Genomic DNA, 27423 nt, shown 5'->3' with positions numbered 1-27423 from the left:
GTACGTTTTTTTCCTCCCCAAGTCACTTTCTTCAACCAGTGCAGTCTGTAAAGAGTTTCCAATGTTATCCCTGAGTTGGCGAAATATTCAGGACATGCAATGGGTAATCCTCATCTCTGCACACCAACCTTTGGCATTATAAACAATACATGGTTTAGATCGATTTGGCCAAACTAGTGTAGGTGGGGCACGTTGGTTGGCACGAACAAGCTGAGCCAATTTGTTCGTTTGCACACAGTACAACAATTTCAAGCTTGGCAGATGCTATGAAGTAAACTTGGCAAGATGCCAAAATGTACCTTTATGCAAAGTGCCATCACTATGCACTGAGGGAGAGAGTGTTTCGTACAAGGGATAGATTGGTAATCAAGCAGGCTGCATTAGTAGTGACCAGTGAACAATGGGTCATCACATGCTGTGCCTTGGTTGAGCCATCTAATGACAGTGACACATTAGATGGCGAGTCACTTGCTGCAAAATACTATCAGTAAACAAAATATCAAACATTTAGATAGACTTCCACTTCTAGCTAACAACTAGTTATCTACAATTCAGAAGCATTTGTCCAGAAAAAGGAAAGTTAAGGACAAAGATAAGCCCAGGTTTATATTTAGGTTAATTACCCATTCTAACTGCACGTTCTGATAAACCTCACAGGAAGTGGATGAGCCAGAAACAGCATTGCACTCACTTATGTAGAGATATACAATTATACAAACTGAGTGACCAGCCGATTGCATGCTCATAATATGCCACCTTCCCCATGTTCCTGCCAAGAATATTTCCTTGCTCAAGCATTTAGTCATTCAAGTGAGATTTGGAAAGCTGAAAAGGTGCTACTGGCTCCATTAGTGGCTGAAAAAGTACAAAGCTAAAATGTATGGAATTATTTTTTAATTACAGAAAGCCATGAACATACAGCACAGAAGCAAGCCCTTTGGCCCAACGAGTCTATGCCGACCAAGTAGGCATTCAGGGCCAGTCCCATGTGACTGCATTTGGTTCATAGCCCTTTAAACCCTTCCTATCCAACTGTCTCTTGATAATTTAGTTTTATCTGTTTCTATAGCTTTCTCTGGCTGTTCATTCCAGATACTGACTATCCTCCGAGTGAATAAGCAAACCACTGGATGTCGGGAGTCAGTGTTTAATTGTGACCGGAGCAATGAAAGTCTTGTTTGCTGCAGCATTACAGACAATGCAATACAAATATAATATAAACTAGCAACACTAGGCAACAGGACCATATTAGTGCCAACTAAAGTACATAGTGAAACCTAAATAGAGTCCAGAGCAGATTGTTGCTGTGGTTCGGGTGATACAAAGCCTGATGGCTACTGGGAAGAAGCCGTTCTTGGACCTGGTGGTCACAGTTGTCAGCCTCCACTTCCTTCCTGGCAGCTAGATGTGCGGCCAGGGTGGTGTGGATCTTTGCTTTGAGACATCATCACCTGTAAATCCCTTTGATGGTGGAGAGGTCAGTATTTGTAATGGACTGGGCAATGCCAACTCTGTAGCCTCCTTCACTCATGGGTGATCAAGTTGCCAAATGGGGTCACGGTAAGAGCGTTCACATCGCGACTAAACTTTCCACCACCACGTACAAGAAGCGACAAGACAGACACCATTGTATGCAGATGCCGAGAAGTGTGTTCAGTTCTGGCTCAACAACTTCTAATCTTGTGTGCGGACTCAATAAGAAGTTGCTAAACCAGCCTGTCATACAACTATTCACTATCCTCTATACCACACCACTACAAGTTCCATAGACTACCCGGCAACAAACCGTATCTCTTCCATCGTTGAGGAAGTAGATTTAGGTTCTGCTCATCCACTGTCACACAATGGCAACAATGCACAGCAATTACTCAGAGGCTACTCCAGCAGAATCTCTGAAAACAAGAACTAATGTCGCAGGTGCCTGGGAAAACCTACACCTCTGGGTTCGTCCATACTGCCCAATTCAGCATCATCGCCCTTGACATTTATGTTGTATTATGACAATTTTTGGTGCAGTAGAGTTCTTCCATAGTTAAAAGGTTTAGCAATCCTGACAAACTACAATGCCGATAAAAAGAGGCATCAAGCAGCATTAAGTTAAAACCAAATACTTAATCCAGATACAAAAAGCTGGAGTAACTCGGCATTACGCCATCTTTGTGTCTATCTCCAGCATCTGCAATTCCTTCCTACACAATCAATCCAGATACTGCAATTTAATCTCATTCAAAACTACAATCACTTAATTGCAATGATCTGAATTTTAAAAAGTCATTCAAAACAGCAGAGTCATGGAAGTCTCCAGCCTCTGCTAATAATAGTATTTGGCAAGGCCACCCAAACAACTCCACATGTGCTAATCCCTGGACAAGGACAAAATGTTCTCCACTCCTAGTCATGGCAATGCAATTTAGTAACCTTTTCAAATCAGCCCTGATTATTTTCAAACCCATGTCTTAATATTAATACACATTGACCAAACATTGCTGAAGAAACTCAGATCAGGCAGCATCTGCAGAGGGAATGGACAGACTCTCCAGTCAGGAAACGTCTTCAGTCAGAACCTGCAGAGCTATTGTTTCTGCTTGCTCCTATCCCTGTGAACTTATTTTCAAACATATTTTTCTATCCACCCACCCCTCGACACCTCACAGATTCAATAACTTTCAATTCCTAGCCCCCCCCCCCCCCCCCCCCCCCAATGGCCTCACCTATACCATGGATGTCCAGACCCCAAGAGGAATACCTCAGAATCCTCTGGCTTTTCTTCAAGCCGAGATCTGATCAGTTCCTCTCAACTAACTCTCCTCCACATGGCAAAACTTGTCCTCCCCCTTAACTTCTGTCAGCTTGAAGGTGTAGCCATGGGCATTCACACGAGCCCCAGCTATGCTGGTCTTCGTTGGTTACATTGAACACTCATTGATCCAAATGTACCCAGGCACTATTCCCCAACTCGGTTAAGTTCATTGTCACATGTACAGAAGTACAGTGAAAAGCTTTTGTTGCGTGCTAACCAGTCAGCAGAAAGACAATACATGATTACAATCAAGCCATTTACAGTGTATTCACATGATAAGTGAATAGCGTTTAGTGCAAGGTAAATCCAGCAAAGTCCGATCCAGAATAGTCCGTGGTTCACCAAAGAGGTAGATAGTAGTTCAGCACTGCTCTCTGGTTGTGGTAGGATGATTCAATAGCCTGATAACAGCTGGGAAGAAACTGCCCATGAATCTGGAGGTGTGCGTTTCTCCACTAGTGACAATCGCATTGGAGTTGCCTCATGCACCCAAGCAGAACACACCGATTTCAACTCAAAATCACTGAAGGTGTGCCTTCCAGGGACATAGTCTGTCCATTCCCTCTACAAATGCTGCCTGACCCACCAAGTTCCTCCAGCACTATTTTGCTCAAGAAGCCAGCATTTACACTGGATGGATTTAAGAGAGTTAGATAGAGCTCTAGGGGCTAGTGGAGTCAAGGGATACGGGGAGAAGGCAGGCACGGGTTATTGATAGGGGACGATCAGCCATGATCAAAATGAATGGCAGTGCTTGCTCAAAGGGCCGAATGGCCTCCTCCTGCACCTATTTTCTATGTTTCTATGTAAGTTCGCACTATTAGCAGCACAGCTTAACCAAAAGCCAGAAATCTACATCTAGCTCAGTCTGAAGGAAGCTCTTGACACAAAACATCACCTATTCATTTTCTCCAGAGATGCTGGCTGACCTGCTGAGTTACTCCAGATTGTTGTGTATATCTTCATAGATTACATAAGTTTGTGACAAACTCAAACTCAACTTAATATTGGGGGAATGCTTAGAATCGAGGCAAGTTTGTTTTTAATGACACGGTGGTGGTTGTGCCTGGAACACTGCCAGGGAAAGTGTGGACGCAGTTACAATAGTAATATTTAAGAGGTATTTGGACAGGCACATGAACAGGAAGGGGATAAGGGACACGGATCACAATAGACAATAGGTGCAGGAGTCTAATTCAACCCTTCGAGCCATTCAATGTGATCATGGCTGATCATTCACAATAAGTACCCCATTCCTGCCTTCTACCCATATCCCCTGACTCCGCTATCATTAAGAGCCCTATCGAGCTCTTTCTTGAAAGCATCCAGAGAACCGGCCTCCACCGCCCTCTGAGGCAGAGAATTCCACAGACTCACAACTGTGTGAAAAAGTGTTTCCTCATCTCTGTTCCAAATGGCTTACCCCTTATTCTTAAACGGTGGCCCCTGGTTCTAGACTCCTCCAACATAGGGAACACGTTTCCTGCCTCTAGTGCGTCCAAACCCTTAATAATCTTATATGTTTCAATAAGATACCCTCTCATCCTTCTAAACTCCAGAGTGTATAAGCCCAGCCACTCCATTCTATCAGCATATGACAGTCCCACCATCCCGGGAATTAACCTATGCTGCACTCACTCAATAGCAAGAATGTCCTTCCTCAAATTAGGGGAGGCGGATGGCATTAGCATCATGTCAGCACAGGTTTCGTGGGCTAAAGGGCCTGTTCCTATGTTGTGTATCCCCTCCAACACTACCAGGAGGCATCCCACTTTAGACAAGTCTGCATAGTCACAGGTTAAGGTCACAAACTGCTACGAGCAACCAGCAGGAACAGCTGGAATGCAGCTGCAGGTAGGTTGAGGAACAAGAGGTATTTAAAAAAAAGTCTGCTGCAAGTGTTTATCAAGAAACAGGTCAATCACACCGATTGCTCAATGCAAACTCCATGCAATCAGGGTTTAATGGGAAGGAAATCAATTGGAAGTTGGCAGACTTCGAAACATAAGCCAAATCTACCTGTCAAATCAAAAAACAAATGCACATAAACACCAATACTTCAGAAAGTCACTGCTTGGCGCTTGCCAGAGGCATTATTGCCATTTACAATTCACATTACGAAACCTGACCTTGCCTGCTTACAGAAACTATGTCTATTAATGGAGCTCTTCATGCACCTAGCAACAAGCAGGAGTGACGTCAATGCTAATAAGGTCCAAAGCCAATGAGCAGCGAGGGGTAACACAGCCGCAGGCACCATGCAATACCAGTAGTTGTAATCAGCAGCAGCAGGCAGCTGATCAGCCCAACCACATTACAACCAACGTACTCCCCTCCCCTCCACCAACACAAAAACATTACAGCTGTAGGCTCTCCTAGCAAGACACACCCATTTAAAAATATGCCATGGTCTAGTTATGTTGTGCCTTTCCAGATTTGCACATTGCTTTCTGCCAATTGACATTCAAGGTTGCTTCTACAGTGTAGAAGTTTATTGTTCAGCACCACAAGAAATTGTTGCTTCAGCCTACTGCACCAAACCATGTCACAACACAACCAGCACTTCAGGCTAGACCACAAGATATTTTGCAACAACTCCACCTTACCTGTTCCTCTTTACAGTCAGACAGCGCAGCAACACTCGCTGGATGAACTTGCCCACACCAACAACGTTGCCCATCTACGCTAGTCCCACCTGCCACATCCCTCCAAACCTTTTGTCGACGTAGCAGCCCAAATGTCTTTTAAATATTATTGTGTCTGCCTCCACCTCCTGTGGAGGCTTTTTCCCTATAGTCACCACCCTATGTGTGGAAAATGTTCCTCAATTTACTATTAAATGTTTCCCCTCACCTTAAACCCATGTCCTTTGGTTCTTGATATTCCGCCACAAATATTTTCCAAGTGCTGGTTGTGTTGCGGGATAGTTTTCTAAACCAACATGTAGAGGAACCAACGAGAGAGCAGGCTATTCTAGACTGGGTATTGAGTAATGAGGAAGGGTTAGTTAGCAGTCTTGTTGTGCGTGGCCCCTTGGGCAAGAGTGACCATAATATGGTTGAGTTCTTCATTAGGATGGAGAGTGACATCGTTAATTCAGAAACAAGGGTCCTGAACTTAAAGGTAACTTTGAGGGTATGAGACGTGAATTGGCGAAATTAGACTGGCGATTGATTCTTAATGGGTTGACGGTGGATATGCAATGGAAGGCATTTAAAGACTGCATGGATGAACTACAACAATTGTTCATCCCAGTTTGGCAAAAAAATAAATCAGGGAAAGTAGTGCATCCGTGGATAACAAGGGAAATCAGGGATAGTATCAAAACAAAAGATGAAGCGTACAAATTAGCCAGAAAAAGCAGCCTACCACAGGACTGGGAGAAATTCAGAGACCAGCAGAGGAGGACAAAGGGCTTAATTAGGAAAGGGAAAATAGATTATGAAAGAAAACTGGCAGGGAACATAAAAACTGATTGCAAAAGCTTTTATAGATATGTGAAGAGAAAAAGATTAGTTAAAACAAATGTAGGTCCCTTGCAGTCAGAAACGGGTGAATTGATCATGGGGAACAAGGACATGGCAGACCAATTGAATAACTACTTTGGTTCTGTCTTCACTAAGGAAGACATAAATAATCTGCCGGAAATAGCAGGGGACCGGAGGGTCAAATGAGATGGAGGAACTGAGTGAAATCCAGGTTAGCCGGGAAGTGGTGTTAGGTAAATTGAATGGATTAAAGGCCAATAAATCCCCAGGGCCAGATAGGCTGCATCGCAGAGTACTTAAGGAAGTAGCCCCAGAAATAGTGGATGCATTAATGATAATTTTTCAAAACTCTTTAGATTCTGGAGTAGTTCCTGAGGATTGGAGGGTAGCTAATGTAACACCACTTTTTAAAAAGGGAGGGAGAGAGAAAACGGGGAATTACAGACCAGTTAGTCTAATGTCGGTAGTGGGGAAACTGCTAGAATCGGTTATTAAAGATGGGATAGCAGCACATTTGGAAAGTGGTGAAATCATTGAACAAAGCCAGCATGGATTTATGAAGGGTAAATCATGTCTGACGAATCTTATAGAATTTTTCGAGGATGCAACTAGTAGAGTGGATAAGGGAGAACCAGTGGATGTGTTATATCTGGACTTTCAGAAGGCTTTCGACAAGGTCCCACATAAGAGATTAGTATACAAACTTAAAGCACACGGTATTGGGGGTTCAGTATTGATGTGGATAGAGAACTGGCTGGCAGACAGGAAGCAAAGAGGAGGAGTAAACGGGTCCTTTTCACAATGGCAGGCAGTGACTAGTGGGGTACCGCAAGGCTCAGTTCTGGGACCCCAGCTATTTACGATATATATTAATGATTTGGACGAGGGAATTGAATGCAACATTTCCAAGTTTGCGGATGACACAAAGCTGGGGGGCAGTGTTAGCTGTGAGGAGGATGCTAGGAGGCTGCAAGGTGACTTGGATAGGCTGGGTGAGTGGGCAAATGCATGGCAGATGCAGTATAATGTGGATAAATGTGAGGTTATCCACTTTGGTGGCAAAAACAGGAAAGTAGATTATTATCTGAATGGTGGCCGATTAGGAAAGGGGGAGATGCAACGAGACCTGGGTGTCATGGTACACCAGTCATTAAAAGTAGGCATGCAGGTGCAGCAGGCAGTGAAGAAGGCGAATGTTAGTTAGCATTCATAGCAAAAGGATTTGAGTATAGGAGCAGGGAGGTTCTACTGCAGTTGTACAGGGTCTTGGTGAGACCACACCTGGAGTATTGCGTACAGTTTTGGTCTCCTAATCTGAGGAAAGACATTCTTGCCATAGAGGGAGTATAGAGAAGGTTCACCAGACTGATTCCTGGGATGTCAGGACTTTCATATGAAGAAAGACTGGATAGACTTGGTTTGTACTCGCTAGAATTTAGAAGATTGAGGGGGGGATCCTATAGAAACTTACAAAATTCTTAAGGGGTTGGACAGGCTAGATGCAGGAAGATTGTTCCCGATGTTGGGGAAGTCCAGAACAAGGGGTCACAGTTTAAGGATAAAAGGGAAATCTTTTAGGACCGAGACGAGGAAAACTTTTTTCACACAGCGTGGTGAATCTCTGGAATTCTCTCCCGCAGAAGGTAGTTGAGGCCAGTTCATTGGCTATATTTAAGAGGGAGTTAGATGTGGCCCTTGTGGCTAAAGGGATCAGGGGGTACGGAGAGAAGGCAGGTACAGGATACTGAGTTGGATGATCAGCCATGATCATATTGAATGGCGGTGCAGGCTCGAAGGGCCGAATAGCCTACTCCTGCACCTATTTTCTATGTTTCTATAAGCAGAGGACATTCTTTCAAAACTCATATGAACCAATATTCCAGCCGGAAGAAAAAAAACTGCTGGAAATATGCAGCAGAAATATGAGGGGTCTGATGAGACTGGCTTGAAATCTTTATACATGCTGGCTGATCGATTGAGTATTTCCAGCATCGACAACAGTTTCACTCCCAACAGGACAGTCTGCAGTTACAATACCATGTAATCCTTTCCAAGTTCTGGACTTCCAACCCTCGAGCCCTACTACTTGTCCACACCAGACTTGCAAAGCGATCACCATAAAATGGCAGGTAGACATAAATGCTGGCGAAACTCAGGAGGTGAGGCAACATCTATGTATAATATTAACTATTACGAACAAGACCAATATAAAATAGAATTGTACTTTCTGTCTCTGTTAGGTATTTTTTTTTCTTTTTGGGATTGGAGGAATAGATTACGTTTCGAGTCGAGACCCTTCTTCAGACTGATGAGGGGGTGGCGGGAAGAGGAAAGGAAGAGGCGGAGACAGTGGGCTGTGGGAGAGCTGGGGAAGAGAGGGGAAAGAGGGAGAAAGCAAGGACTACCTGAAATTGGAGAAGTCAATGTTCATACCGCTGGGGTGTAAACTACCCAAGCGAAATATGAGGTCCTACTCCATCTATTTGCGGTGGGACTCACTCTAGCCATGGATGAGGCCCAGGACAGAAAGGTCGGATTTGGAATGCGAGAGGGAATTGAAGTGCTGAACCACAGGTTGATCAGGTTGGTTATTGCGGACTGTGCGGAGGACATAAAATGCTGGCGTAACCACTCAGCATTCCAGCTGAAGCACTGTCCAGATGATGGAGAAACCTCATTAAAATCTACTATAATAATCTGGCTTCATTATTCCACCTAAAATGCTGGAAAATACCCAAGAGTACGATGCAAAGGCTTTAATGGTCAGGACATTGAGTACATGAGACTTGAATATTTTGTGCAGTTCTCGTCACGCAGCTACAGGATGCAAGTCATTAAGCTGGGAAGGGTGCAGAAAAGATTCACAAGGATATTACTGGTTGGGGGCTGAGATACAAGATAGGCTTTAGCTTTCTGTCCCTGGAGCAAGAGGGGTGACTTTAAGATCCGTACAAAATCATGGTACATAGTCTATCTTTTTCCTCCCTAGGGTAGCGGAGTCCAAAACTAGAGGGCATGGATGAGAGAGAGTGGAAGATTTATAGGGTGAATAATGCATATATGGAACAAGCTGACAGGAACTAAGAGAAGCAGGAACGATTGCATTTAAGACACTTGGACAAGTTCATTGATAGAAAGTTTAGTGATATGGTCAAAAGTAGACAAATGGGCTCAGCTCAGATAAAAGGCCGATTTTTGTGCTGTATGAGCCTTATGATTAAGTGGGGTGGCAAGAGTTGTTAAAGTCAGCGTTGTGCAGCATGGGCCAGCTTGAGGTTTCTGTCGATATGCACAAGCGGAGTGAGCAAGATAGAATACCACGAGGGAAAATTATGGTCATCCACTTTGGTGTACAACAGAAAAGCAGTGCTGCCATTCATACGGAACTGGGTACACAAGTCACAAATAATAAAATGCAATTAGGATGGAAAACACTGCATCAGCCTTTATTACAAGATGGGATGGGTACAAAAGGAAGTTGCACTGTAGTTGAACATAAATTATGTTCAAATTAGATTTTTGGCATGATAGATTTTGAACTTAAAGAGAAACAAGGAAAACATTGTATTAATCATGGTATTAACAAAATTAGTCATGACTAATGAATGGCGGAGCAGACACCATGGACCAGATAGCGCACCATTACTTGTTTTTGTAATTTGCCTTCAGTTTCACTATGACCAAGTGTGAACCACTTTCTGGAAGTAGCTTGCATTAATCTTTCTTGGTACTGGTCAGAATAGTAATTCACAACAATCATTCTCCATTTGAAAGGACAAAGGAGGCTATTCAGTCCAACATGACAGCTTTTGCAAAGATTTACCACGAGTTTCTTCCCCAATTATCCTTTGTTTCCTTTGGCAAAACCAGCTTTGACCCACCCTTCTTGTCAATGCAAACTAGTTCATAAACAAACCAGCATGCGACAGCATGCTTCTAGTGTGAGCAAACGTGGTCGCTTGAGGCGTACGGCCTCACGGGGCCGGTCCCACTTTGATCGGCGGAGGCATATGGAGTTGTGTGGGGCTGGTCCCGACATCGCGCGGGGCTCCAAAAATCTTTCACTGTCCGAAAATCCCTCGCGACAACTGCCTGTCAGCCCGCAGCCACATCGAGGCAGTTCGCAGCGTCTCGACGTCATATGCAGCGTCTCGACGTCGTATGTAGCGTCTTGACAGCGTAGCCTAGCGCATGGTGTTGCGCGATGACGTCACCGCCCGGCGCTCCGTTGCGTGATGACGTCCAAATTCAGTCGGCCCGCCTCCTGATTGGTGAGTATGATGTACCAGCCTCGCACAACTCCATACACCTCCGCGGTTTGAATTGGGACCGGCCCCGCGAGGCCGTACGCCTCAAGCCACCACGTTTGGTCGCGCTAGACACATGCAATTGCATGCTGGTGGGACAGGCCCTTTAAATGCAAAGATGTTATTGCCAAGATTGGAGAAGTTAAACCAAGCCCTTTGAAACCGTTCTTCAGACAGACTGGATGCTGAAAAACGGACTATTTCAGGCTTCTCTGGGATCATCGGCGGCCACTCAAAACGAGTATGACTGTCCTCTCATGGAGATCTTGGTTGGATTGCTCTTTGTCAGAGACCTCCCCCCCTCGACCTTACCACCATGGGTGACCCTAACAGGAGCATAGTTCCAGACGGCATCGCTCTCAGGATCTCAGGGCCACACAAGCTTCTCCATCACGACAAGGTGACAATCCACGGAGAAGATTGTCTATAGGATAAGAGTTAGATAGGCAGGCGAGTCACAGCTACAATGCAAATCAACAACAACACAGGCAAGGGCTGAATAATTTCAGGCTTGTTTCTGAATCCAGCTGTCATTGGAATTGTTTTAAACAATTACACCCAGTAAACAGTGACACAGTGCCGGCAGCAAGATCACTCATACAAATGAGTACATTCTTAAATAATGTAGCTTCACACAGCACAGTTTAGAGAACAGTAGCAAGAACCCACATTTCCTTTCTAGAACTGAAATAGAAACCACCCACATGTATTTATATCACTTTAACAGGTCTGCTCATTTTGCTACCATACAGCTGCATGAACAGCATAAAACGATTGCAAAACGATAACCAGGAAACTTACTTTTTATTCAAATTTCAAGGGTACAAAAAAATTAACAGCCCTATCAGCAGAACATCATTCGCATTTGGATAAAACAGGAAAGAGTGCAGGGAAAATTTACGATGAAGCTGCCAGGGCTTGAGGGTTTGAGCTATTGGGAGAGGTTATGCAGGCTAGGACTGTATTCCTTAGTGTGTGGGAGGCCAAGGGTTGACGTGCATGAAATCATGTGGGGCAATGGATAGGGTGACAATAGACAGTAGGTGCAGGAGTAGTTCATTCGGCCCTTCGAGCCAGCACCGCCATTCACTGTGATCATGGATGATCATCCACAATCCATACCCCGTTCCTGCCTTCTCCCCATATCCCTTGACTCCGCTATCGCTAAGAGCTCTATCTAACTCTCTTGAAAGCATCTAATATTTTAATATAACTTTATAAATCTGCCTAAGAATACTACCTATTCATCCTTCACCATTTTGCCTTTATAGATATGTATATAGCACCGCAGAATTGTGCACCTATCCCCCCCCCCCCTTGTTTTGTTTTCTGTTTCTTGTACTAAATTATATGTATGCACTGAGTACGAGACGCTTTTAATCTCATTGTACATGTATAGTGACAATAAATGGTCTATCTATCTATCTATCTATCTATCTATCGATCGATCGATCGATCGAATTGGCCTCCACTGCCTTCGGAGGCAGAGAATTCCACAGATTCACAACTTTCTGGGTGAAATAGTATTTCCTCATTTCTGTTCTAAATGGCCTACCCCTTATTCTTAAACTGTGGCCCCTGTTTCTGGACTCCCCCAATATCAGGAACACGTTTCCTGGCTCCAGTGTGTCCAATCCCTTAATAATCTTACACGTTTCAATACGATCCTCTCTCATCCTTCTAAATTCCAGTGTATACAAGCTCAGTCACTCCATTCTTTCAACATATGACAGTCCCGCCATCCCGGGAATTAACCTTGTGAACCTATGCTGCACTCCCTCAATAGCAAGAATGTCCTTCCTCAAATTTGGAGACCAAAACTGCACACAATACTCCAGGTGTGGTCTCACTAGGGCCCTGTACAACTGCAGAAGGACCTCTTTGCTCCTATACCCAACTCCTCTTGTTATGAAAGCCAACACCTTTCTTGACTGCCTGCTGTACCTGCATGCTTACTTTCAGCGACTGATGTACAAGGACACCCAGATCACGTTGCACTTCCCCTTTTCCCAACTTGACGCCATTCAGATAATAATCTACCTTCCTGTTTTTGCCACCAAAGTGGATAACCTCACATCTATCCACATTAAACTGCATCTGCCATGCATCTGCCCACTCACCCAACCTGTCCAAGTCACCCTGCATCCTCATAGTTTACACTGCCACCCAGCTTGGTGTCATCTTCAAATTTGCTAATGTTACTTTTAATCCCTTCATCTAAATCATTAATATTTTGTATATGGCTGCAGTCCCAGCACCGAGCCTTGTGGTACCCCCTAGTCACTGCCTGCCATTCTGAAAGGGACCCGTTAATCCCGACTCAGTTTCCTGTTTATTTCCTCTTTGTTCCAATTTTTTATCCAAGTCAGCACTCTACCCCCAATACCATGTGCTTTAATTGTGCCCACTAATCTCCTATGTGGGACGTTATCAAAGGCTTTCTGAAATTCCAGGTACACTACATCCATTGGCTTTCCTTGTCCATTTTCCTAGTTACATCCTCAAAACTGATCTTGAATGTATAGAATATTGGAAAATACTCACCAATGCGTCCACAATTTCTAGAGACACTTCCTTAAGTACCCTGGGATGCAGACCATCAGGCCCAGGGGGGAGGCAGACCATCAGACCCATCAGTCTACCCAACACAATTTCCTGCCCAATGTGGATTTCCTTCAATTCCTCAGTCACCCTAGGTCCCCTGGCCGCTAGTACATCTGGGAGATTGTATGCGTCTTCCTTAGAGAAGACAAATCCGAAGTACCCGTTCAACTAGTCTGCCATTTCCTTGTTCCCCAAAATAAATTCACCTGTTTCTGTCTTCAAGGGACCCACGTTTGTCTTAACTATTTTTTTCCTCTTCACATACCTGAAGAATCTTTTATTATCCTCCTTTATATTCTTGGTTAGCTTACCTTTGTACCTCATCTTTTCTCCTGGTATTGCCTTTTTAGTTATCTTCAGTTACTCTTGAAAATTTCCCAATCCTCTGGCTTCCCGCTAATCTTTGCTATGTTATACTCCTCTTTTATTTTTATACTGTCCTTGACTTCCCTTGTCAGTCACGGTCGCCTCTTACTCTCCTTAGAATCTTACTTCCTCTTCGGAATGAATTGATCATGCACCTTCTGTATTATTTCCAGAAATACCTGCCGTTGTTGTCCCACTGTCATCCCTGCTAAGGTATCTTTCCAGTCAACTTTGGCGAGCTCTTCCCTCATGGCTCAGTAGTCTCCTTTGCTCAACTGTAATACTGACACTTCGATTTTCCCTTCTCCCTCTCAAATTGTAGATTAAAACATCATATTCTGGTCACTACCTAATGGCTCCTTAACCTGGAGTTCACTATATCACATCCTGTTCATCGCACAACACTAAATCCAGAATTGCCTTCTCCCTGGTAGGCTCCAGTACAAGCTGCTCTGAGAATCCATCACGGAGGCACTCCATAAACTCCCTTTCTTGGGGTCCAGCACCAACCTGATTTTCCAAGTCTACCTACATGTTGAAATCTCCCATAACAGCTGCAGCATTACCTTTGTGACATGCCAATTTTAACTCTCGATTCAACTTGCACCCTATATCCAAGCTACTGTTTGGGGGCCTGTAGATAACTCCCATTAGGGTATTTTTACCCTTACAATTCCTCAGTTCTATCCATACTGACTCTACATCTCCTTCTTCTATGTCACCCCTCCCAAGGGACAATTTTATTCCTTACCAACAGAGCTATCCCACCCCCTCAGCCCACCTGGGTCTTTTCGATAAGACGTATACCCCTGAATATTCAGTTCCCAGCCCTGGACCTCTTGCAGCCATGTCTGTAATTCCCACATCATACTTGCCAATTTCTAACTGAGCCTCAAGCTCATCCACTTTATTCCTTATACTTCGTGCATTCATGGATAGTACTTTAAATCCATTACTCCTCGCCTTTCACATCGATTCCTATTTCACTTAGCCATGGAATGCACCTTTTACCCAGGGTGCAGGAATCAAGAACAAGACAACATAGGGGTGAGAGGGAGATTTAATAGGAACCAAAGGGGCAAGTTTTTCCCCAGAGGGTATATGGAACTAGCAACCAGGAGAAGAGTCAAGTACAAAATAATTTAAACTGGTCCATGGATAGGAAGGTTTGGAGGGATATGGGCTAAACATGATTACATGGGACTATCTTAGATGGGGCATCTTGGTCAGCATGGACAAGTTGACACAAATTACCCATTCCGTTGTTGTCCGACTAAGATCAATTAATGCGAATAAAATAGTTTACGTCTTGGGTGGGACTTTAGCAAGGCAATTTCAGTTTCACAGCAAATGACTGCTTGTATTTACAGCTTGGTTTTATTTCCCCTTTCAGATTCATTTCCTGAAAGATCAACACAAAGAACCATACCACATCCCTGCTTCTGTAACAAGTTTTGCTCAGTATTACTTCACTCGACGTCACAAGTCATACTCAAACCACAATAGTCAGTGGAGATGCTGCACAAGTAGGAAGAAAGCAAAATACTGCCCGACTCTTAACATATGTTCACTGTTGTCCCCCAACCCTGAATGTCTTCACCCACACCAGGAAATGACTTGTTTGAAGGTCACCAACAAGGCAAAATCAAGACAAGGCTAATTCAATGCCAGAATCATTTTCTATTGCCAACTTTGTTCTTTGGATGGAGCAAGTTGTCCCAGCGAAGCACTAATATGGTCACTGGAAATTGAACCAGAATACCACATGTAAACGAAACCCCTTTAACAGAGGGGAAGGGAACTAAATTCAACTGTTGGCCAGAGAGCCCAATATCAGCGGGGAAGTTGTCAGAATCTACTCGGCAAGTGTACCAAGATACTTGGAGATATATAATGGACTGGATGGAGTCAACATGGAATTATAAAAAAGGAATCCATGTTTTAAAGTTCAACACTAACTAGGAGAGTAGATAAGAGAGCCAGTGATGGTGGATGTGGTTACATTGACCAACATCTCCCTCGTAGTTCCAGAAATTATTTCAATTCCAAGATGACTAAGTGATTAATGACATTAAATTAGTCAACTCACCATTGCTCATGAATTTAACAAGCCAAGGAACAGTGCTAAACGTCAACGTTATTACATATTACTGCAGTTACTTCTGCCATCATTTTAGCTTTTCGAGTAGAGATACAACAGGGAAACAGGCTTCAGCCGACCAATTCCACACCGACCATTGATCACCTGTTCACACTAGTTCTATGTCATCCCACTTTCACATCCACTCCCTACACATTTGGTGATATTTTATTAACAACCAATTAACTAACAAAGCAACACAACTTTGGAATATGGAAGGAGACCAGAGCCCCCAGAGGAAACCCACCTGGCCAATGGTACTTTATTTGTCACATGGACTAAGGTACAGCAAAATTCATTTGTATACAGTTCAGTACAAGCATCACTGTACATAAGCACTTGGATACATCTTGGATAAACATCTCAGGGACAGGTGTATAGCAGCAGTACACTGAGACAGTATACTGTGGCCAATGCTGGCACTGTTTTGAGTCCCAGTTTGAAGGTGCATGGTTCTTGGCCTGACCACGTCACAGGGAGAATGTGCAAACTCCACAGACAGCACCCATGGTCAGAATAAAACCCAGGTCCAATGCAGCGAGGCAGCATCTCTACCAGCACGTTTCCTGTGGGTTTTAACACCACATAATGCTCTGCCAATAATTACAACCCCTCCACCTTCCCCAATTTAAACCAAACCACTTAAGTGATTTAACGTATCTCAATTGATTACAAGCAGACAATCAGAAAGCGATTGGTATTACTCACCGGCCTATTATGCGAGAGTCACCGGTTTCTATGGTAAGCTGAGAGTTGATAGCCTCAAAACTAGTATTTTCCAACAGCTTCATCGTGGAAGACTCGACACTGCAGCTATGGGTCACTGAAGCAGGACTCTAGATTGGATGCTGTGAAATGGAGGAAATATAGTAAATTTAGCATCAAAATAAGCAAGTTCGGTGTATCGATAAACACAAGGAATCATGGGATTTGTCAAAGGTCATCAGAGATTTTTTTTTAATTAAAAATTATTTTTTTTATAAAGCTAACGCTTTATAAACTGTGTATAAATTGTTAACTATTCTACCAAGGAACTAATCTAAATTCTGTCAACTCAATAGCTTCCTTTCTTGTTCTGCTGTTCACACAGTACTTACAGTCATGGTGCTAGCTCAGTTCATTAAATCGATATTCAAAGAGTTAAAGAATTTATTATTTTCATTTAATCCTTAATGCATTTGCTACTGGAATATTAAGTGTGAAACATTTTCTTATTTTATTCATAATTCATGTGTAAAAATAAATTTAATCTGAAGCAGGCAGCAACTGTGTGATGTGGGCTGATGCTTTACCTACAGGTGGTGTGAATGTACCGTTAAGGCAAAGATTAATCTCCGAGGAAAACTGAGCAGTGTTGGCCCTGTGAAGGAGCCACCAATGCGATACAAGACATTTAACGGCAAAATGCCTGCCCTTTAGTATTGGATAGATAGAGCGGAGGGTCTGTGCTGTTCCAAGTATACGGTGGTTGCGGTGCGTTTCCCCCCAGCCATCTCGCCCAGTGCACGTTGACCTGCACAGTTCGCCAGCCCTTGTTAGCAGAGGCTCTTTGTGCAGGTGTTACCCAAAGCCCAAAGATTTTGTGGAGGTTCTGCGTTAGGATCGGACACGCAGTGAGCTAGTAAGAGGGCTGTCAGATCAGATCAGCCCAGGTTGCTGAGTTATCGAAGGACGGATTTTAATGGGTCATGATTAAACTGTTCCGTCTGTGCGGCATTGCCAGCTCTCTCTCTCCCAGATCCCCCACCCCAACTGTCGACAAAGTCTGACTGAGAAAATGCTCCCACTTATATTACGGGTTGGCTCAGCGCCTCCTTCAAAGAGAGCGAGAACAGGTCCCGTCAGTTGGGGAGCAGCGACCCGAGTGAAGCCCCTAGTTTGGCTGTGGTTAAAATGGCTGCAAATTCTCATAATTATCACCACCTGGTCACCCAACTGCGTGCCCTGACAGACTGGAACCAACACCCAGAGGTTAAATCGACAGTATCTTTATTTAAGCCAACCCACCTCGAAACTTTAACCAGCCTTTTCGAATCCAATCTGAACTTTCCAACCTAACCCCCCACACAGCACGTTCTCCTCGTTTCCTTCAATCCTGGAAGGTTATTTAGATAGGAATGCAAGAACCGTCCCAAATTGGTGAACCACACAACATGTAATTCGCGTTTAAAAAAATTGAATTTGAATGGCTGTGACAGGCTAATGTCAGGGATTTGATAATTGACAGGTTCGTTCCAGGCATTCTTACGTTTAAGGCTGGTGCTGTATCGAGTCAATAATTTAAATAGATACAATTGTGGGTTTGTGCAGACTGCAATACGCTGTGGCCTACTGCTGGCATATTTGACGGATAAATTTGTTTATAAATCTCATTGAAATTAATATGCAGGTCCATAAACACAGTAGTTCAGCTGGCAAGAATGTTTATCCTGAATGACCCATGACCTGGGCATGTGCAGTTGTAACACCGACTCGCTTATTAACATCAACCCTGTCGATAGCACTGAAATATAGTGACAGGCAGATTACATGCATGTTTTCACACTTTATTTGACAAAGTAGACTGGCATAGAAGGTTAGATCACATGGGACAAGCAGCAAATTAGGTACAGATTTGCTTGAAGGTAGGAGACTGTCTATGGTGGCAGGTAGTTTTACAGACTGGAGGCTTATAAACAAGTGGTCACAGGAATCAGTGCTGGTTCACTGATGTTATTTACATTAATATTTCCTCACATTTAGGTGTCATGGTTAGTAAATTTATTAAGGACACTAACATTGGTGGTAGGGTGAAATGTTGATAAGACAAACCAGGGCAGAACGTATTGTGAATGGGAAGGTGCCACGCAGTGCTGCAGAGAGATTAATTGTGCAGGCACATGGTTTGATGAAAGTGGCAATACAGGTGGATAGAGTGAAGAAATCGTGAAGCACATCTTCTCTCAGTCCGCAGAATGGGACAGAACATGGGAAGCCATGATGCAGTGTACAAGATGTTGTCATGGGCACATTTGGAGGATTGTATACAGTTCTGGTCATTCTGCTACAGGAAGGATGTCATACAATACAATACAATTTATTTGTCATTTGAACCCCATTGAGGTTCAAACGAAATGTTGTTTCTGCAGTCATACACACAAGAAAGAACCAAGACACAACACAATTTACACAAACATCCATCACAGCGCATCTCCTCCTCGCTGTGATGGAAGGCAAAGACTTATCTCTCCCCTGCACTCCCCATTCTCCTCCCGATGTCAGAGTCAAAGCCCCCGGCGGGCGATGATAATTGTCCCGCGGCCATTTACGCCACGCCGGGTGATGCAAGGCCGCGCTCCGGGTCTTGTTGTTGGAGCCCCCGGCGTGCGCTAGCAAAGTCCCACAGCCATTCCAAGACACGCCGGGCGATGATGTAAGGCTCCGCTCCAGGTACTCTTCAACCCCGCAACTCGGGCGGGTGAAGTCGCCGTTGCGGAAGCCCCGAAAAGCGGTCTCCCAGCAGGGACCTGCGGGCTCCCGGTGTCACTGTCCACCAGACCTGTGGTAAGCCTCCGAATCTCCGGGGTCAGGTCGAAGCCGAGCGCCACCACAGCTCCACCCGCTCCGAACTCGGCCAGCTCCACGATGGTGGGTAAGACCGCAGCTCCGCGACTGGAGCCCCAGGCTGTTCCTGCCGGAGGCCGCTCCGCGGTGCTCGGCCCCAACGACAATGGAGACCCAACAGAGAAAAGGTCGGGTTCTCCGTGCAGGGGATAGATTTTAAAGGTGTCCCCCACACCCCACACATACACAAATTAAAAAAAATAAAAACTACATTCAAACGAGACAAAAAAATAATAAAAAGACAGACGGACTACATTAAACTGTAAAGAATGTAAAACAAACAAAACTATGAGGTTGATACTGGGTCTAGAGTGTTTGAGTTAAATGGGGAGATAAGATCATCAGGACTTTTCTGCCCTCTACTGTAGCATACAAGGCAGAGGGGCAACTTAGTAAAATGAGGTGCAAAGACAAGGCGCATAGCAAGTCTTTGCCCCAAGGTAGGGAAACCTAACTCTAAAGGCATAGATTTAAGGCGAGGGATGGAAAAATGTAAAATAGTCCGCAAGAGGAAACTTCCTCCCCCCCCTCCCCCCCCAAACAATGTAATGCATACATGGAATGATCGTGCAGAGAATGTTGTACAGGTCGGTACGATTATGACATTAAAAAAAAAACTCTTGGACAGATAGATAGGAAAGGTTGAAAGTTGTGGGCCAGACACAAGTGGATTGGCCGAGTTAGGTAAATTAGTCAATCCATTGGGGAAAATCTCAGCTCCCATCAACGTTGCTCCACCCATATTATTATTGATCTTATTGTTTCGTCCTTGACTGCAAGGACTTTAAATCCTCAGTATATTGCCCATAAATTGTGTAACTGCTATTAACCATGCCTCTGACTGGAATATTTTTCCACAATTCCTTGTCACATAAACCCTTCAACGTACAGGACAAGTCAACTGCATCTCTCCATATAGCAAGGACAGTAGGAAGGGAAGCCCAACATTGTACTGTGTATTGTGTACAAAATGCCTTGCTGTTATTACCCAGTTTACCTTGAACCTGCCAAACATACAAACTCTTACCAAGGTCCACACATGGGTATTTATATTGTTTACAATTATTTCAGGCAATAATGTTATTACTAAACTTAAAAGCAAGTACAAATAACAGATTATATATTCACATCAAGCATGTCTTCAACAAGGCACTTGATAAGGCCCCCCCATGGTGGGTGGATCCAGAAAATTAAGATGCATGAGAACCATAGTAACTTGATCGTTTGATTGAGAACTGGCTTATCCATAGAAGACAGGGCAGGCTAGTGGTGGAAAGGTTCTGGTCAGAGGTCAGTGACCAGTGGAGTTCTGCCAAGATCAGTGCTGGGACTTGTTGTTTGCTATATCTACAAAGGGAAATTTGTGGCAGCTGCAGACTGAACAGATGGAACAGTATAAAGATCAGTTAAGGTCAGGGACTGGGAATTGTCAGATGGGGTTTAATCTAAGCAACTGAGATGTATCGCACTTTGGGAGATTAAATGAAAGGGAAAGGTATACAGTTAATGTCAGGACACTCAACAGCATTGATGTCTAGAGTCCAAGGCCCACTGCAATCTCTTGCAATAGATCCCATCAGGCCCAGGGGATTTATCCACCTTAATGCTCTTCAAGAGCCCCAAGACCGTCTCAAACAGTTGTTTGCAACCGCTGTTGCATATTAGTACATCCCACACTGATCTCACTGCCCTCCATGTCCTCCTCCTTGTTGAATACAGATGCAAAGTATTAGTTTTCTAGCCTACACCCACTGGCTCCAAGCACGAAAATGCCTCCATGTGGGAAGGAACTGCAGATGCTGGTTTAAATCGAAGATAGACAAAAAGCTCGAGTAATTCAGCGGGACAGGCCGCATCTCTGGAGAGAAGGAATGGGTGACATTTCAGGTCGAGACCCATCTTCAGACAGAAGGGCCTCGACCCAAAATGTCACTCATTACCCTTGAGCAGTCGTACCTTCTGCCCGTTTACCCCCTTGTTTCTAATGTACAAGAAACCTTGTGATTCTTTAATCCCACAAACCAATGTCATTTCATGGCCCCTATATGCCTACTAGAGTTCTTTCTTGCTTGCTTTATATCCACTCAACCTACTTAAAAGTTACATTGGAACTTGACATGCATTAAAAGGAGTCTTTAAAAACAGCCTGGGGTAAAAAAAAAAAATCAGCCACCAATATGTCAGAGATCATTGCTTGTAAAGAACTCGGCTGCTAATTAAACCATGGGTGACCACAGAAACGCACAGTGATCACTTCGATTGACACTTGTGAAATGATACTTAAACAATGTAACATGCAGCCGTAATTATTCTTGCACCAACAAAAACCTTCAAAAACTGTGGAGAAAATAACTTATTGCTAGCCCTTTACACTATTGACAATTATTTTTAATAACATGTTTCTCAGCTACCCAAGTAGACCAGAAGAACCTGTAGAAGAATCAGGAAGTCATATTGCAGCTTTATAAATTGTTGGTTAGGCTACATTTAGAGTATTGCATGTAGTTCTGCTTGCCCTGTTACAGGAAGGATGTGGAGGCACTGGAGATGAGATACCAGAACCCTATCTGGATTAGAATGAAGGAGAGATTGAACAGACTTGGACTGTTGTCCCAGGAGACCAGATAGAAATTTATAAAATAAGAGGCTTCGATAGCGTAGATGGTCAGAACATTTTCCCAGGGTGGAAACGTGAAAAACTAGAGAGCATTGCTTTAAGGTGAAGGGACAAAGTTTAAAGGAGATTTATGAAACATATTTTTTATAAAAACAGAGTGGTTGATGCCAGGAACACAGCCGGGGTGGGTGGTGACGGAAACAAATACGATAATGGCATTTCAGAGATTTTTTTAGACAGGCACATGGGTATGCAGGGAATGGAGGGATGTGGCTCATGTGCAGACACAAGGGATTAGTTTAATTTGGCATTATGTGCAGCACACAGACATATCGTAGGCTAAAGAGACTGTTCCGTACTAAAAGCAACAGCATCAACAACCTTCAATCTGACATCCAGTTTCTGTCCCGGGGGAGGCACGGAGATGGAGGAATGGGACAAGTCTTTGATTATAGACACAAATGCTCAGCAGGTTAAGAAGCATCTCTGGAGAAAAAGAATAGGTGGATGCTTTGGATTGAAACCCTTCCTCAGACCGAGAGTCAGGGGAGAGGGAAGCAAGAGGTATGAAAAGGTAGAAAGAACAAATTAATGAAAAGTATGAAAGAGCAAATCACAGCCAGCAACGATGATTATGATCCATTGTTGGCTGTGGAAAGGTGATAACAAGTAGATGCAAACAGTGAAACTCATCAGGACAAAAGTGAAACTAGTAGGACGACTAGGGTGGGGAGAACAGAGCGAGAGGGAATGCAAGAGTTACTTGAAATCAATATTCATACCACAGTGATGGAAGCAAATACGAAAGTCTTTGATTATGTTGGCTGCTCTTCTGAGGCATGAAGTGGGGAGTCTGGACTGTGTAATGGACTGGGCTACATCTACAATTTCTCGCAGACTGTTTCCAGATCAAGCTGTGATGCAACCTGAAAGCTGTCTTCTTTGGTGCATCCGTGGTCTGATAAAGTGCTTTCTATGATTTTATATTACTATTATATTTTTTTCCCCCAGTGTTATTACTCCAATTCCAATTTACCCAACCCTATACCCTATTTACCCAAGCTTCACATCAATGTGACGATGAAAAATAATTTGGATGCATTCCAACAACACTGCTTGAGGAGGATCCTGAAGACCAGCAAAAGCATTGAAGGTACTCAGTATGTCAGGCAACATCTGTGGATGGATGGCATTTCAGGTAAGAACCCTTCTTCGGATAGATAAAGCAGTGGGGAAAAGAAAGGTGTGGGTGAGACCCTGGAATTAATCGGTGTAGGTACAGGAACAGCAGAAGCTGGAATCTTGACCAAACAAAAAGATTTGATGTTGGAGGAACTCAACAACATATGTGGAGAGTAGTGATAGGTGGATACAGGCAAGGGATGTAATTGGCAGATAGGTGGAGTAAGTGACAAAGGCGTGTCAGATAAGGAAAGAGGAGGAGTGATATGCAAAGGCAGAATGAGGGATATAGGCAATGGGATGAAGGGAAAGATGGGGATAAAGGAGAAATTGAGGGATTCTTAGATGGGAAATGAAAGAGGAAAAGGACATCAGTAATTCTCTAACCACAATTATAATCTACACTCTCCCCTTTGATCTATCTACTGAAGTTTGAACTGATTGTATATACAGTAAATCTGATCAATAGTACACAAAACAATGCTTGTCACTGTACCAAAGTGATCAATAGTACACAAAACAAAGCTTGTCACTGTACCAAAGTACATGCAACAATAATAAATCTAAGCGATTCCTGCCAGCAGTATTACAGACCCCATTACAGCAAGCGCTTAATTATCATATGCACCAGGACTCAAACCATGAAATTCATATTTGCTGCCGTTTTACAGGCATGTCAGCAAGTTTTAATGGGGCTACTTTTTCACAGATGGTGGTGGGTGCGTGATACAATCTGCCAGAGGTGGTAGTTGTAGGTACTATAACATTTAAAAGGGTATTTGGACAAGTACAAGAATAGGAAAGGTTTAAAGGAACATGGGTCTAACATGGGCAGGGGGGGACTAGTGTAGATGGGGCATTTTGGTCTGCTTGGGCAGATCAAAATGTGCTGGAGCACCTCAGCAGGTCAGTCTCGACCCGAAACGTCACATATTCCTTCGTTCCATAGATGCTGCCTCACCCGCTGAGTTTCTCCAGCTTCTTTGTCTACCTTCAGCAGGTCAGGCAGCATCTTTAGACCAGTCTGAAGAAGGGTCTCAACCCGAAACGTCACCCATTCCTTCTTTCCAGCATTTTATGTCTATCTTCGGCTTAAACCAGCATCTACAGTTCCTTCTTAAGCATCTTTAGACTGATTATTCAGGGGGGGGGGCGCTAAGGAAAACTGGGAGATCCCTGCCCCTATAATCAGTCGGAGAAAGGGCCCCGATCCCAAACAACACCTATCTATGATCTCCAGAAGTGCTGCCCAATCCTCTACACTAGGGCAGAAAGGCCCGTTATCGTGCTGTATTGTATGACTCCATGAACGAAATAAATATGCAATATCACACCAAATGCAATATTGCATTGATGAATATTTGCAACTTTGCCTCATTGCATACTTAATTAAACATACAACATTGTATTAAATTATGTTATCGCTACAGTTTGGTAACCAGACCATAACAAAGCAAAAGGCAGTCCAGTCCAAAGATCTTATAGCAGAGAGCTCCGCTATAAGATCTTTGGTCCAGTCAGTGTTCAACCAAAACAACGTTCACAGTAGAGTCTCAGGCATTAAACATCAGCGGCACAGCTGCGGCCAGGCCCGGGACCTCCCTTCCTCCGTACTCCCTCTGGCCCCGCTCACCCCAGGGCCAGGCGAGGCGCCCCCTCCCTCCCCGGCGACTCCTCTCCCCCCCCCCCCCCCCCCCCCGGGCCCATCCCAGGCGAGGCGCCCCCCCCCCTCCCCCCGGGCCCATCCCAGGCGCCCCCTCCTCCCCGGCGACTCCTCTCCCCCCCCCCCCCGGGCCCATCCCAGGCGAGGCGCCCCCCGGGCCCATCCCAGGCGAGGCGCCCCCCCCCCCTCCCCCCGGGCCCATCCCAGGCGCCCCCCCCTCCCCGGCGGCTCCTCTCCCCCCCCCCCCCTGGCCCGGGTCCTGCTCACCCCAGGCGAGGCACCCCCTCCCTCTCTCCCCGGCCCCTCCACCAGGACCAGGCGAGGCGCCTCCTCCCTCCCCGCAGATCGGACCCCGCTCACCTCAGGCCCAAACGGGTCTCGGCGAGGCCCCGGTGCCGGGCGTCGCGGTCACGGCCGCCGCTCTGGTGCTGCGAGAAGGCGTCGGGTTCGGGCGGAGTCGCTGGGCGTCCGGGGTAACCATCACCGCTCGCCGTCCCTCACACACTGACACTAGCGCCGCTGCCGCTCGCCCCTTTAACCGATATCCTGCCCGCCGATAACTCAAGGCCATAAAGCTGTCGCGCGCCCAACCGCCGCCGCCTCTTGAACACAAAGCACCCGCCCACCGCACTGATTGGCCGCTCCAATGAAGACCCGCCCCACACCCTCTCTTCATTTGACAGAGCTGCCGTCGATCGGTCGTTAAACGCACAATGCCCAACGCTGATTGGCCGACGCATCTGCCAATCAGGCAGGGGCCGTGACGTTCGCGTAGATTGACACTAGAACCACCAATCGTAGCTTAGTCCCGTCCTCATATGTAAATCACAGATCAGCGGTTGGTCACTCAACCTGCCCCTTGCTTCCTTGTTGTTAACACTTGCATCTTGCACTTTGACCTTATTCTCTCCAGAGTAATAATATTTCTCCAAAGAGTTTTGTGGTTCGCATGAAGCTGATTATTATTATTAGAAACCAGGAACTGCAGATGCAAATGTACTGTATCCACAGTATACATGGCAAGTTCAAGGGTTTCAAGGTCAGTTTATTGTCAAATGTTCCAATTAAGGCACAGTGATATGCGAATTACCATACAGCCATACGAAAAAAAAGCAACAAGACACACAACTACATAACATGAACATCCACCACAGCGGATTCCCCACGTTCCTCACTGTGATGGAAGGCAATAAGGTCCAATCTTCTTCCTCTTTATTCTCCCGCGGACGGGGCAGTCGAACCATCCGCAGTTGGGGCGGTTGAAGATCCCGCAGCCGGCGGTCGAAGCCCCGTGTTGGGGCGATCGAAACTCCTGCGGCTTTGAGTCCCTGATGTCGGTCTCTGGCAAAGTCCCGCAGGATCCCACGGTTGGAGCCCCAAAGACGACCCCCGACAGGGATCGCGAACTGCATGATGGCAAGTCTGCAGGCTCCGCGATGGAGCTCCCGGTCGATCTCCAGCAAAGGCCGCCAACTCCACGAAGTTAGGCCACAGTGTGGATGGAGATTCGATGCAGAAAAAATCGCATCTCTGTCGAGGTAAGAGATTCAAAAAAGTTTCCCCCCCCCCCCACATAAAACAAGCTAAAGACCACTAAAAAACATACATTTAACACATACAAAACAGACACAAAGAAGGAAAGGATAGACAGACTGTTGGCGAGGCAGCCATCAATTATAGATGCAACGATAAATACAAAGACAAATACACAACAACAGAAAGGCCCAAATGGAGCAACTCAGCAGGACAGGCAACATCTCTGGAGAGAGGAATGCTGTCCCGCTGAGTTACTCCAGCATTTTGTGTCTATCTTCGGTGTAAACCAGCATCTGCAGTTCAATCCTACACATAATGGTGCAAAGTGTAGTATAAATAAAAAACTAAAGTCAGAACACTAAAGTCTGAAGAAGGGTCTCGACCCGAAACGTCACCCATTCCGTCTCTCCAGAGATGCAGCCTGTCCCACTGAGTTACTCCAGCATTCTATGTCTATCTTCAACACTAAAGTCAAGTTGAGGTTAAAACATGTTTTTCTACCCTTAATCCATGTTGGGCGTTGCGATGAGCACTCGCATGGGCCCCATGTATGCCTGCCTCTTTGTAGGGTATGTTGAACAATGCCTGTTCCAGGCATGCACTGATCCTATCTGTTATATTGACAACTGCATCGACACTACCTCCTGCACCCATACCTCCTGAACTCATGGACTTTATTAACTTCAACAATTTCCATCCTGCCCGCAGATTCACTTGGACCACCTCTGGCACCTCCCTCCCGTTTCATGATCTTACAGTCTCCATCAGGAGATAAACTATCGACTGACGTCTATTATAAACCCACTGACTACCACAACTATCTCAACTTCACTTCTTCCCACCCTACTTCCTACAAAGAATCTATCCCCTACTCCCAATTCCTCCGTCCACATCACATCCGCGCCCATTCACTGAACACCTTTGCTCAGTCCACCTGAACCTACCTGACCGGTTGCCAAACACTTTAATTCCCCTTCCCCCACAGACCTTTCTGTCCTAGGTGTACCAGACCAGGACATCTGAGATGTCCTCATTCTTTAGGGAACGGGGGATCCCCTCTTTCATCATAGATGAGGCCATCACTTGGGTCTCCTAGGTAACCCGCAGTTCAGCTCTC

At 45.0% G+C, this 27423-nt stretch overlaps 2 protein-coding genes across 2 annotated transcripts in view; one reads left to right on the top strand and one right to left on the bottom strand.

The window, feature by feature from the left end:
- The window catches only part of maf1 (MAF1 homolog, negative regulator of RNA polymerase III), a 43725-nt gene extending 18344 nt beyond the window's left edge, over nucleotides 1–25381 (bottom strand). The window contains exons 1-2 of the mRNA XM_033045052.1: nucleotides 25131–25381; nucleotides 16414–16553 (exon numbers count right to left, since the gene is read on the bottom strand). Coding sequence (XP_032900943.1) covers nucleotides 16414–16496 — 83 coding nt within the window. The 5' untranslated portion in view covers nucleotides 16497–16553; nucleotides 25131–25381. The remainder of the gene's footprint in view (nucleotides 1–16413; nucleotides 16554–25130) is intronic.
- Nucleotides 25382–25697: 316 nt separating this feature from the next.
- The window catches only part of sharpin (SHANK associated RH domain interactor), a 44178-nt gene continuing 42452 nt past the window's right edge, over nucleotides 25698–27423 (top strand). Inside the window, exon 1 of the mRNA XM_033045042.1 lies at nucleotides 25698–25809. Coding sequence (XP_032900933.1) covers nucleotides 25720–25809 — 90 coding nt within the window. The 5' untranslated portion in view covers nucleotides 25698–25719. The remainder of the gene's footprint in view (nucleotides 25810–27423) is intronic.

The sequence above is a fragment of the Amblyraja radiata genome, chromosome 2 (genome assembly GCF_010909765.2).
Source record: "Amblyraja radiata isolate CabotCenter1 chromosome 2, sAmbRad1.1.pri, whole genome shotgun sequence".
Taxonomy (NCBI): Eukaryota; Metazoa; Chordata; class Chondrichthyes; order Rajiformes; family Rajidae; genus Amblyraja; species Amblyraja radiata.
This window is presented reverse-complemented; position numbering and strand designations above follow the sequence as displayed.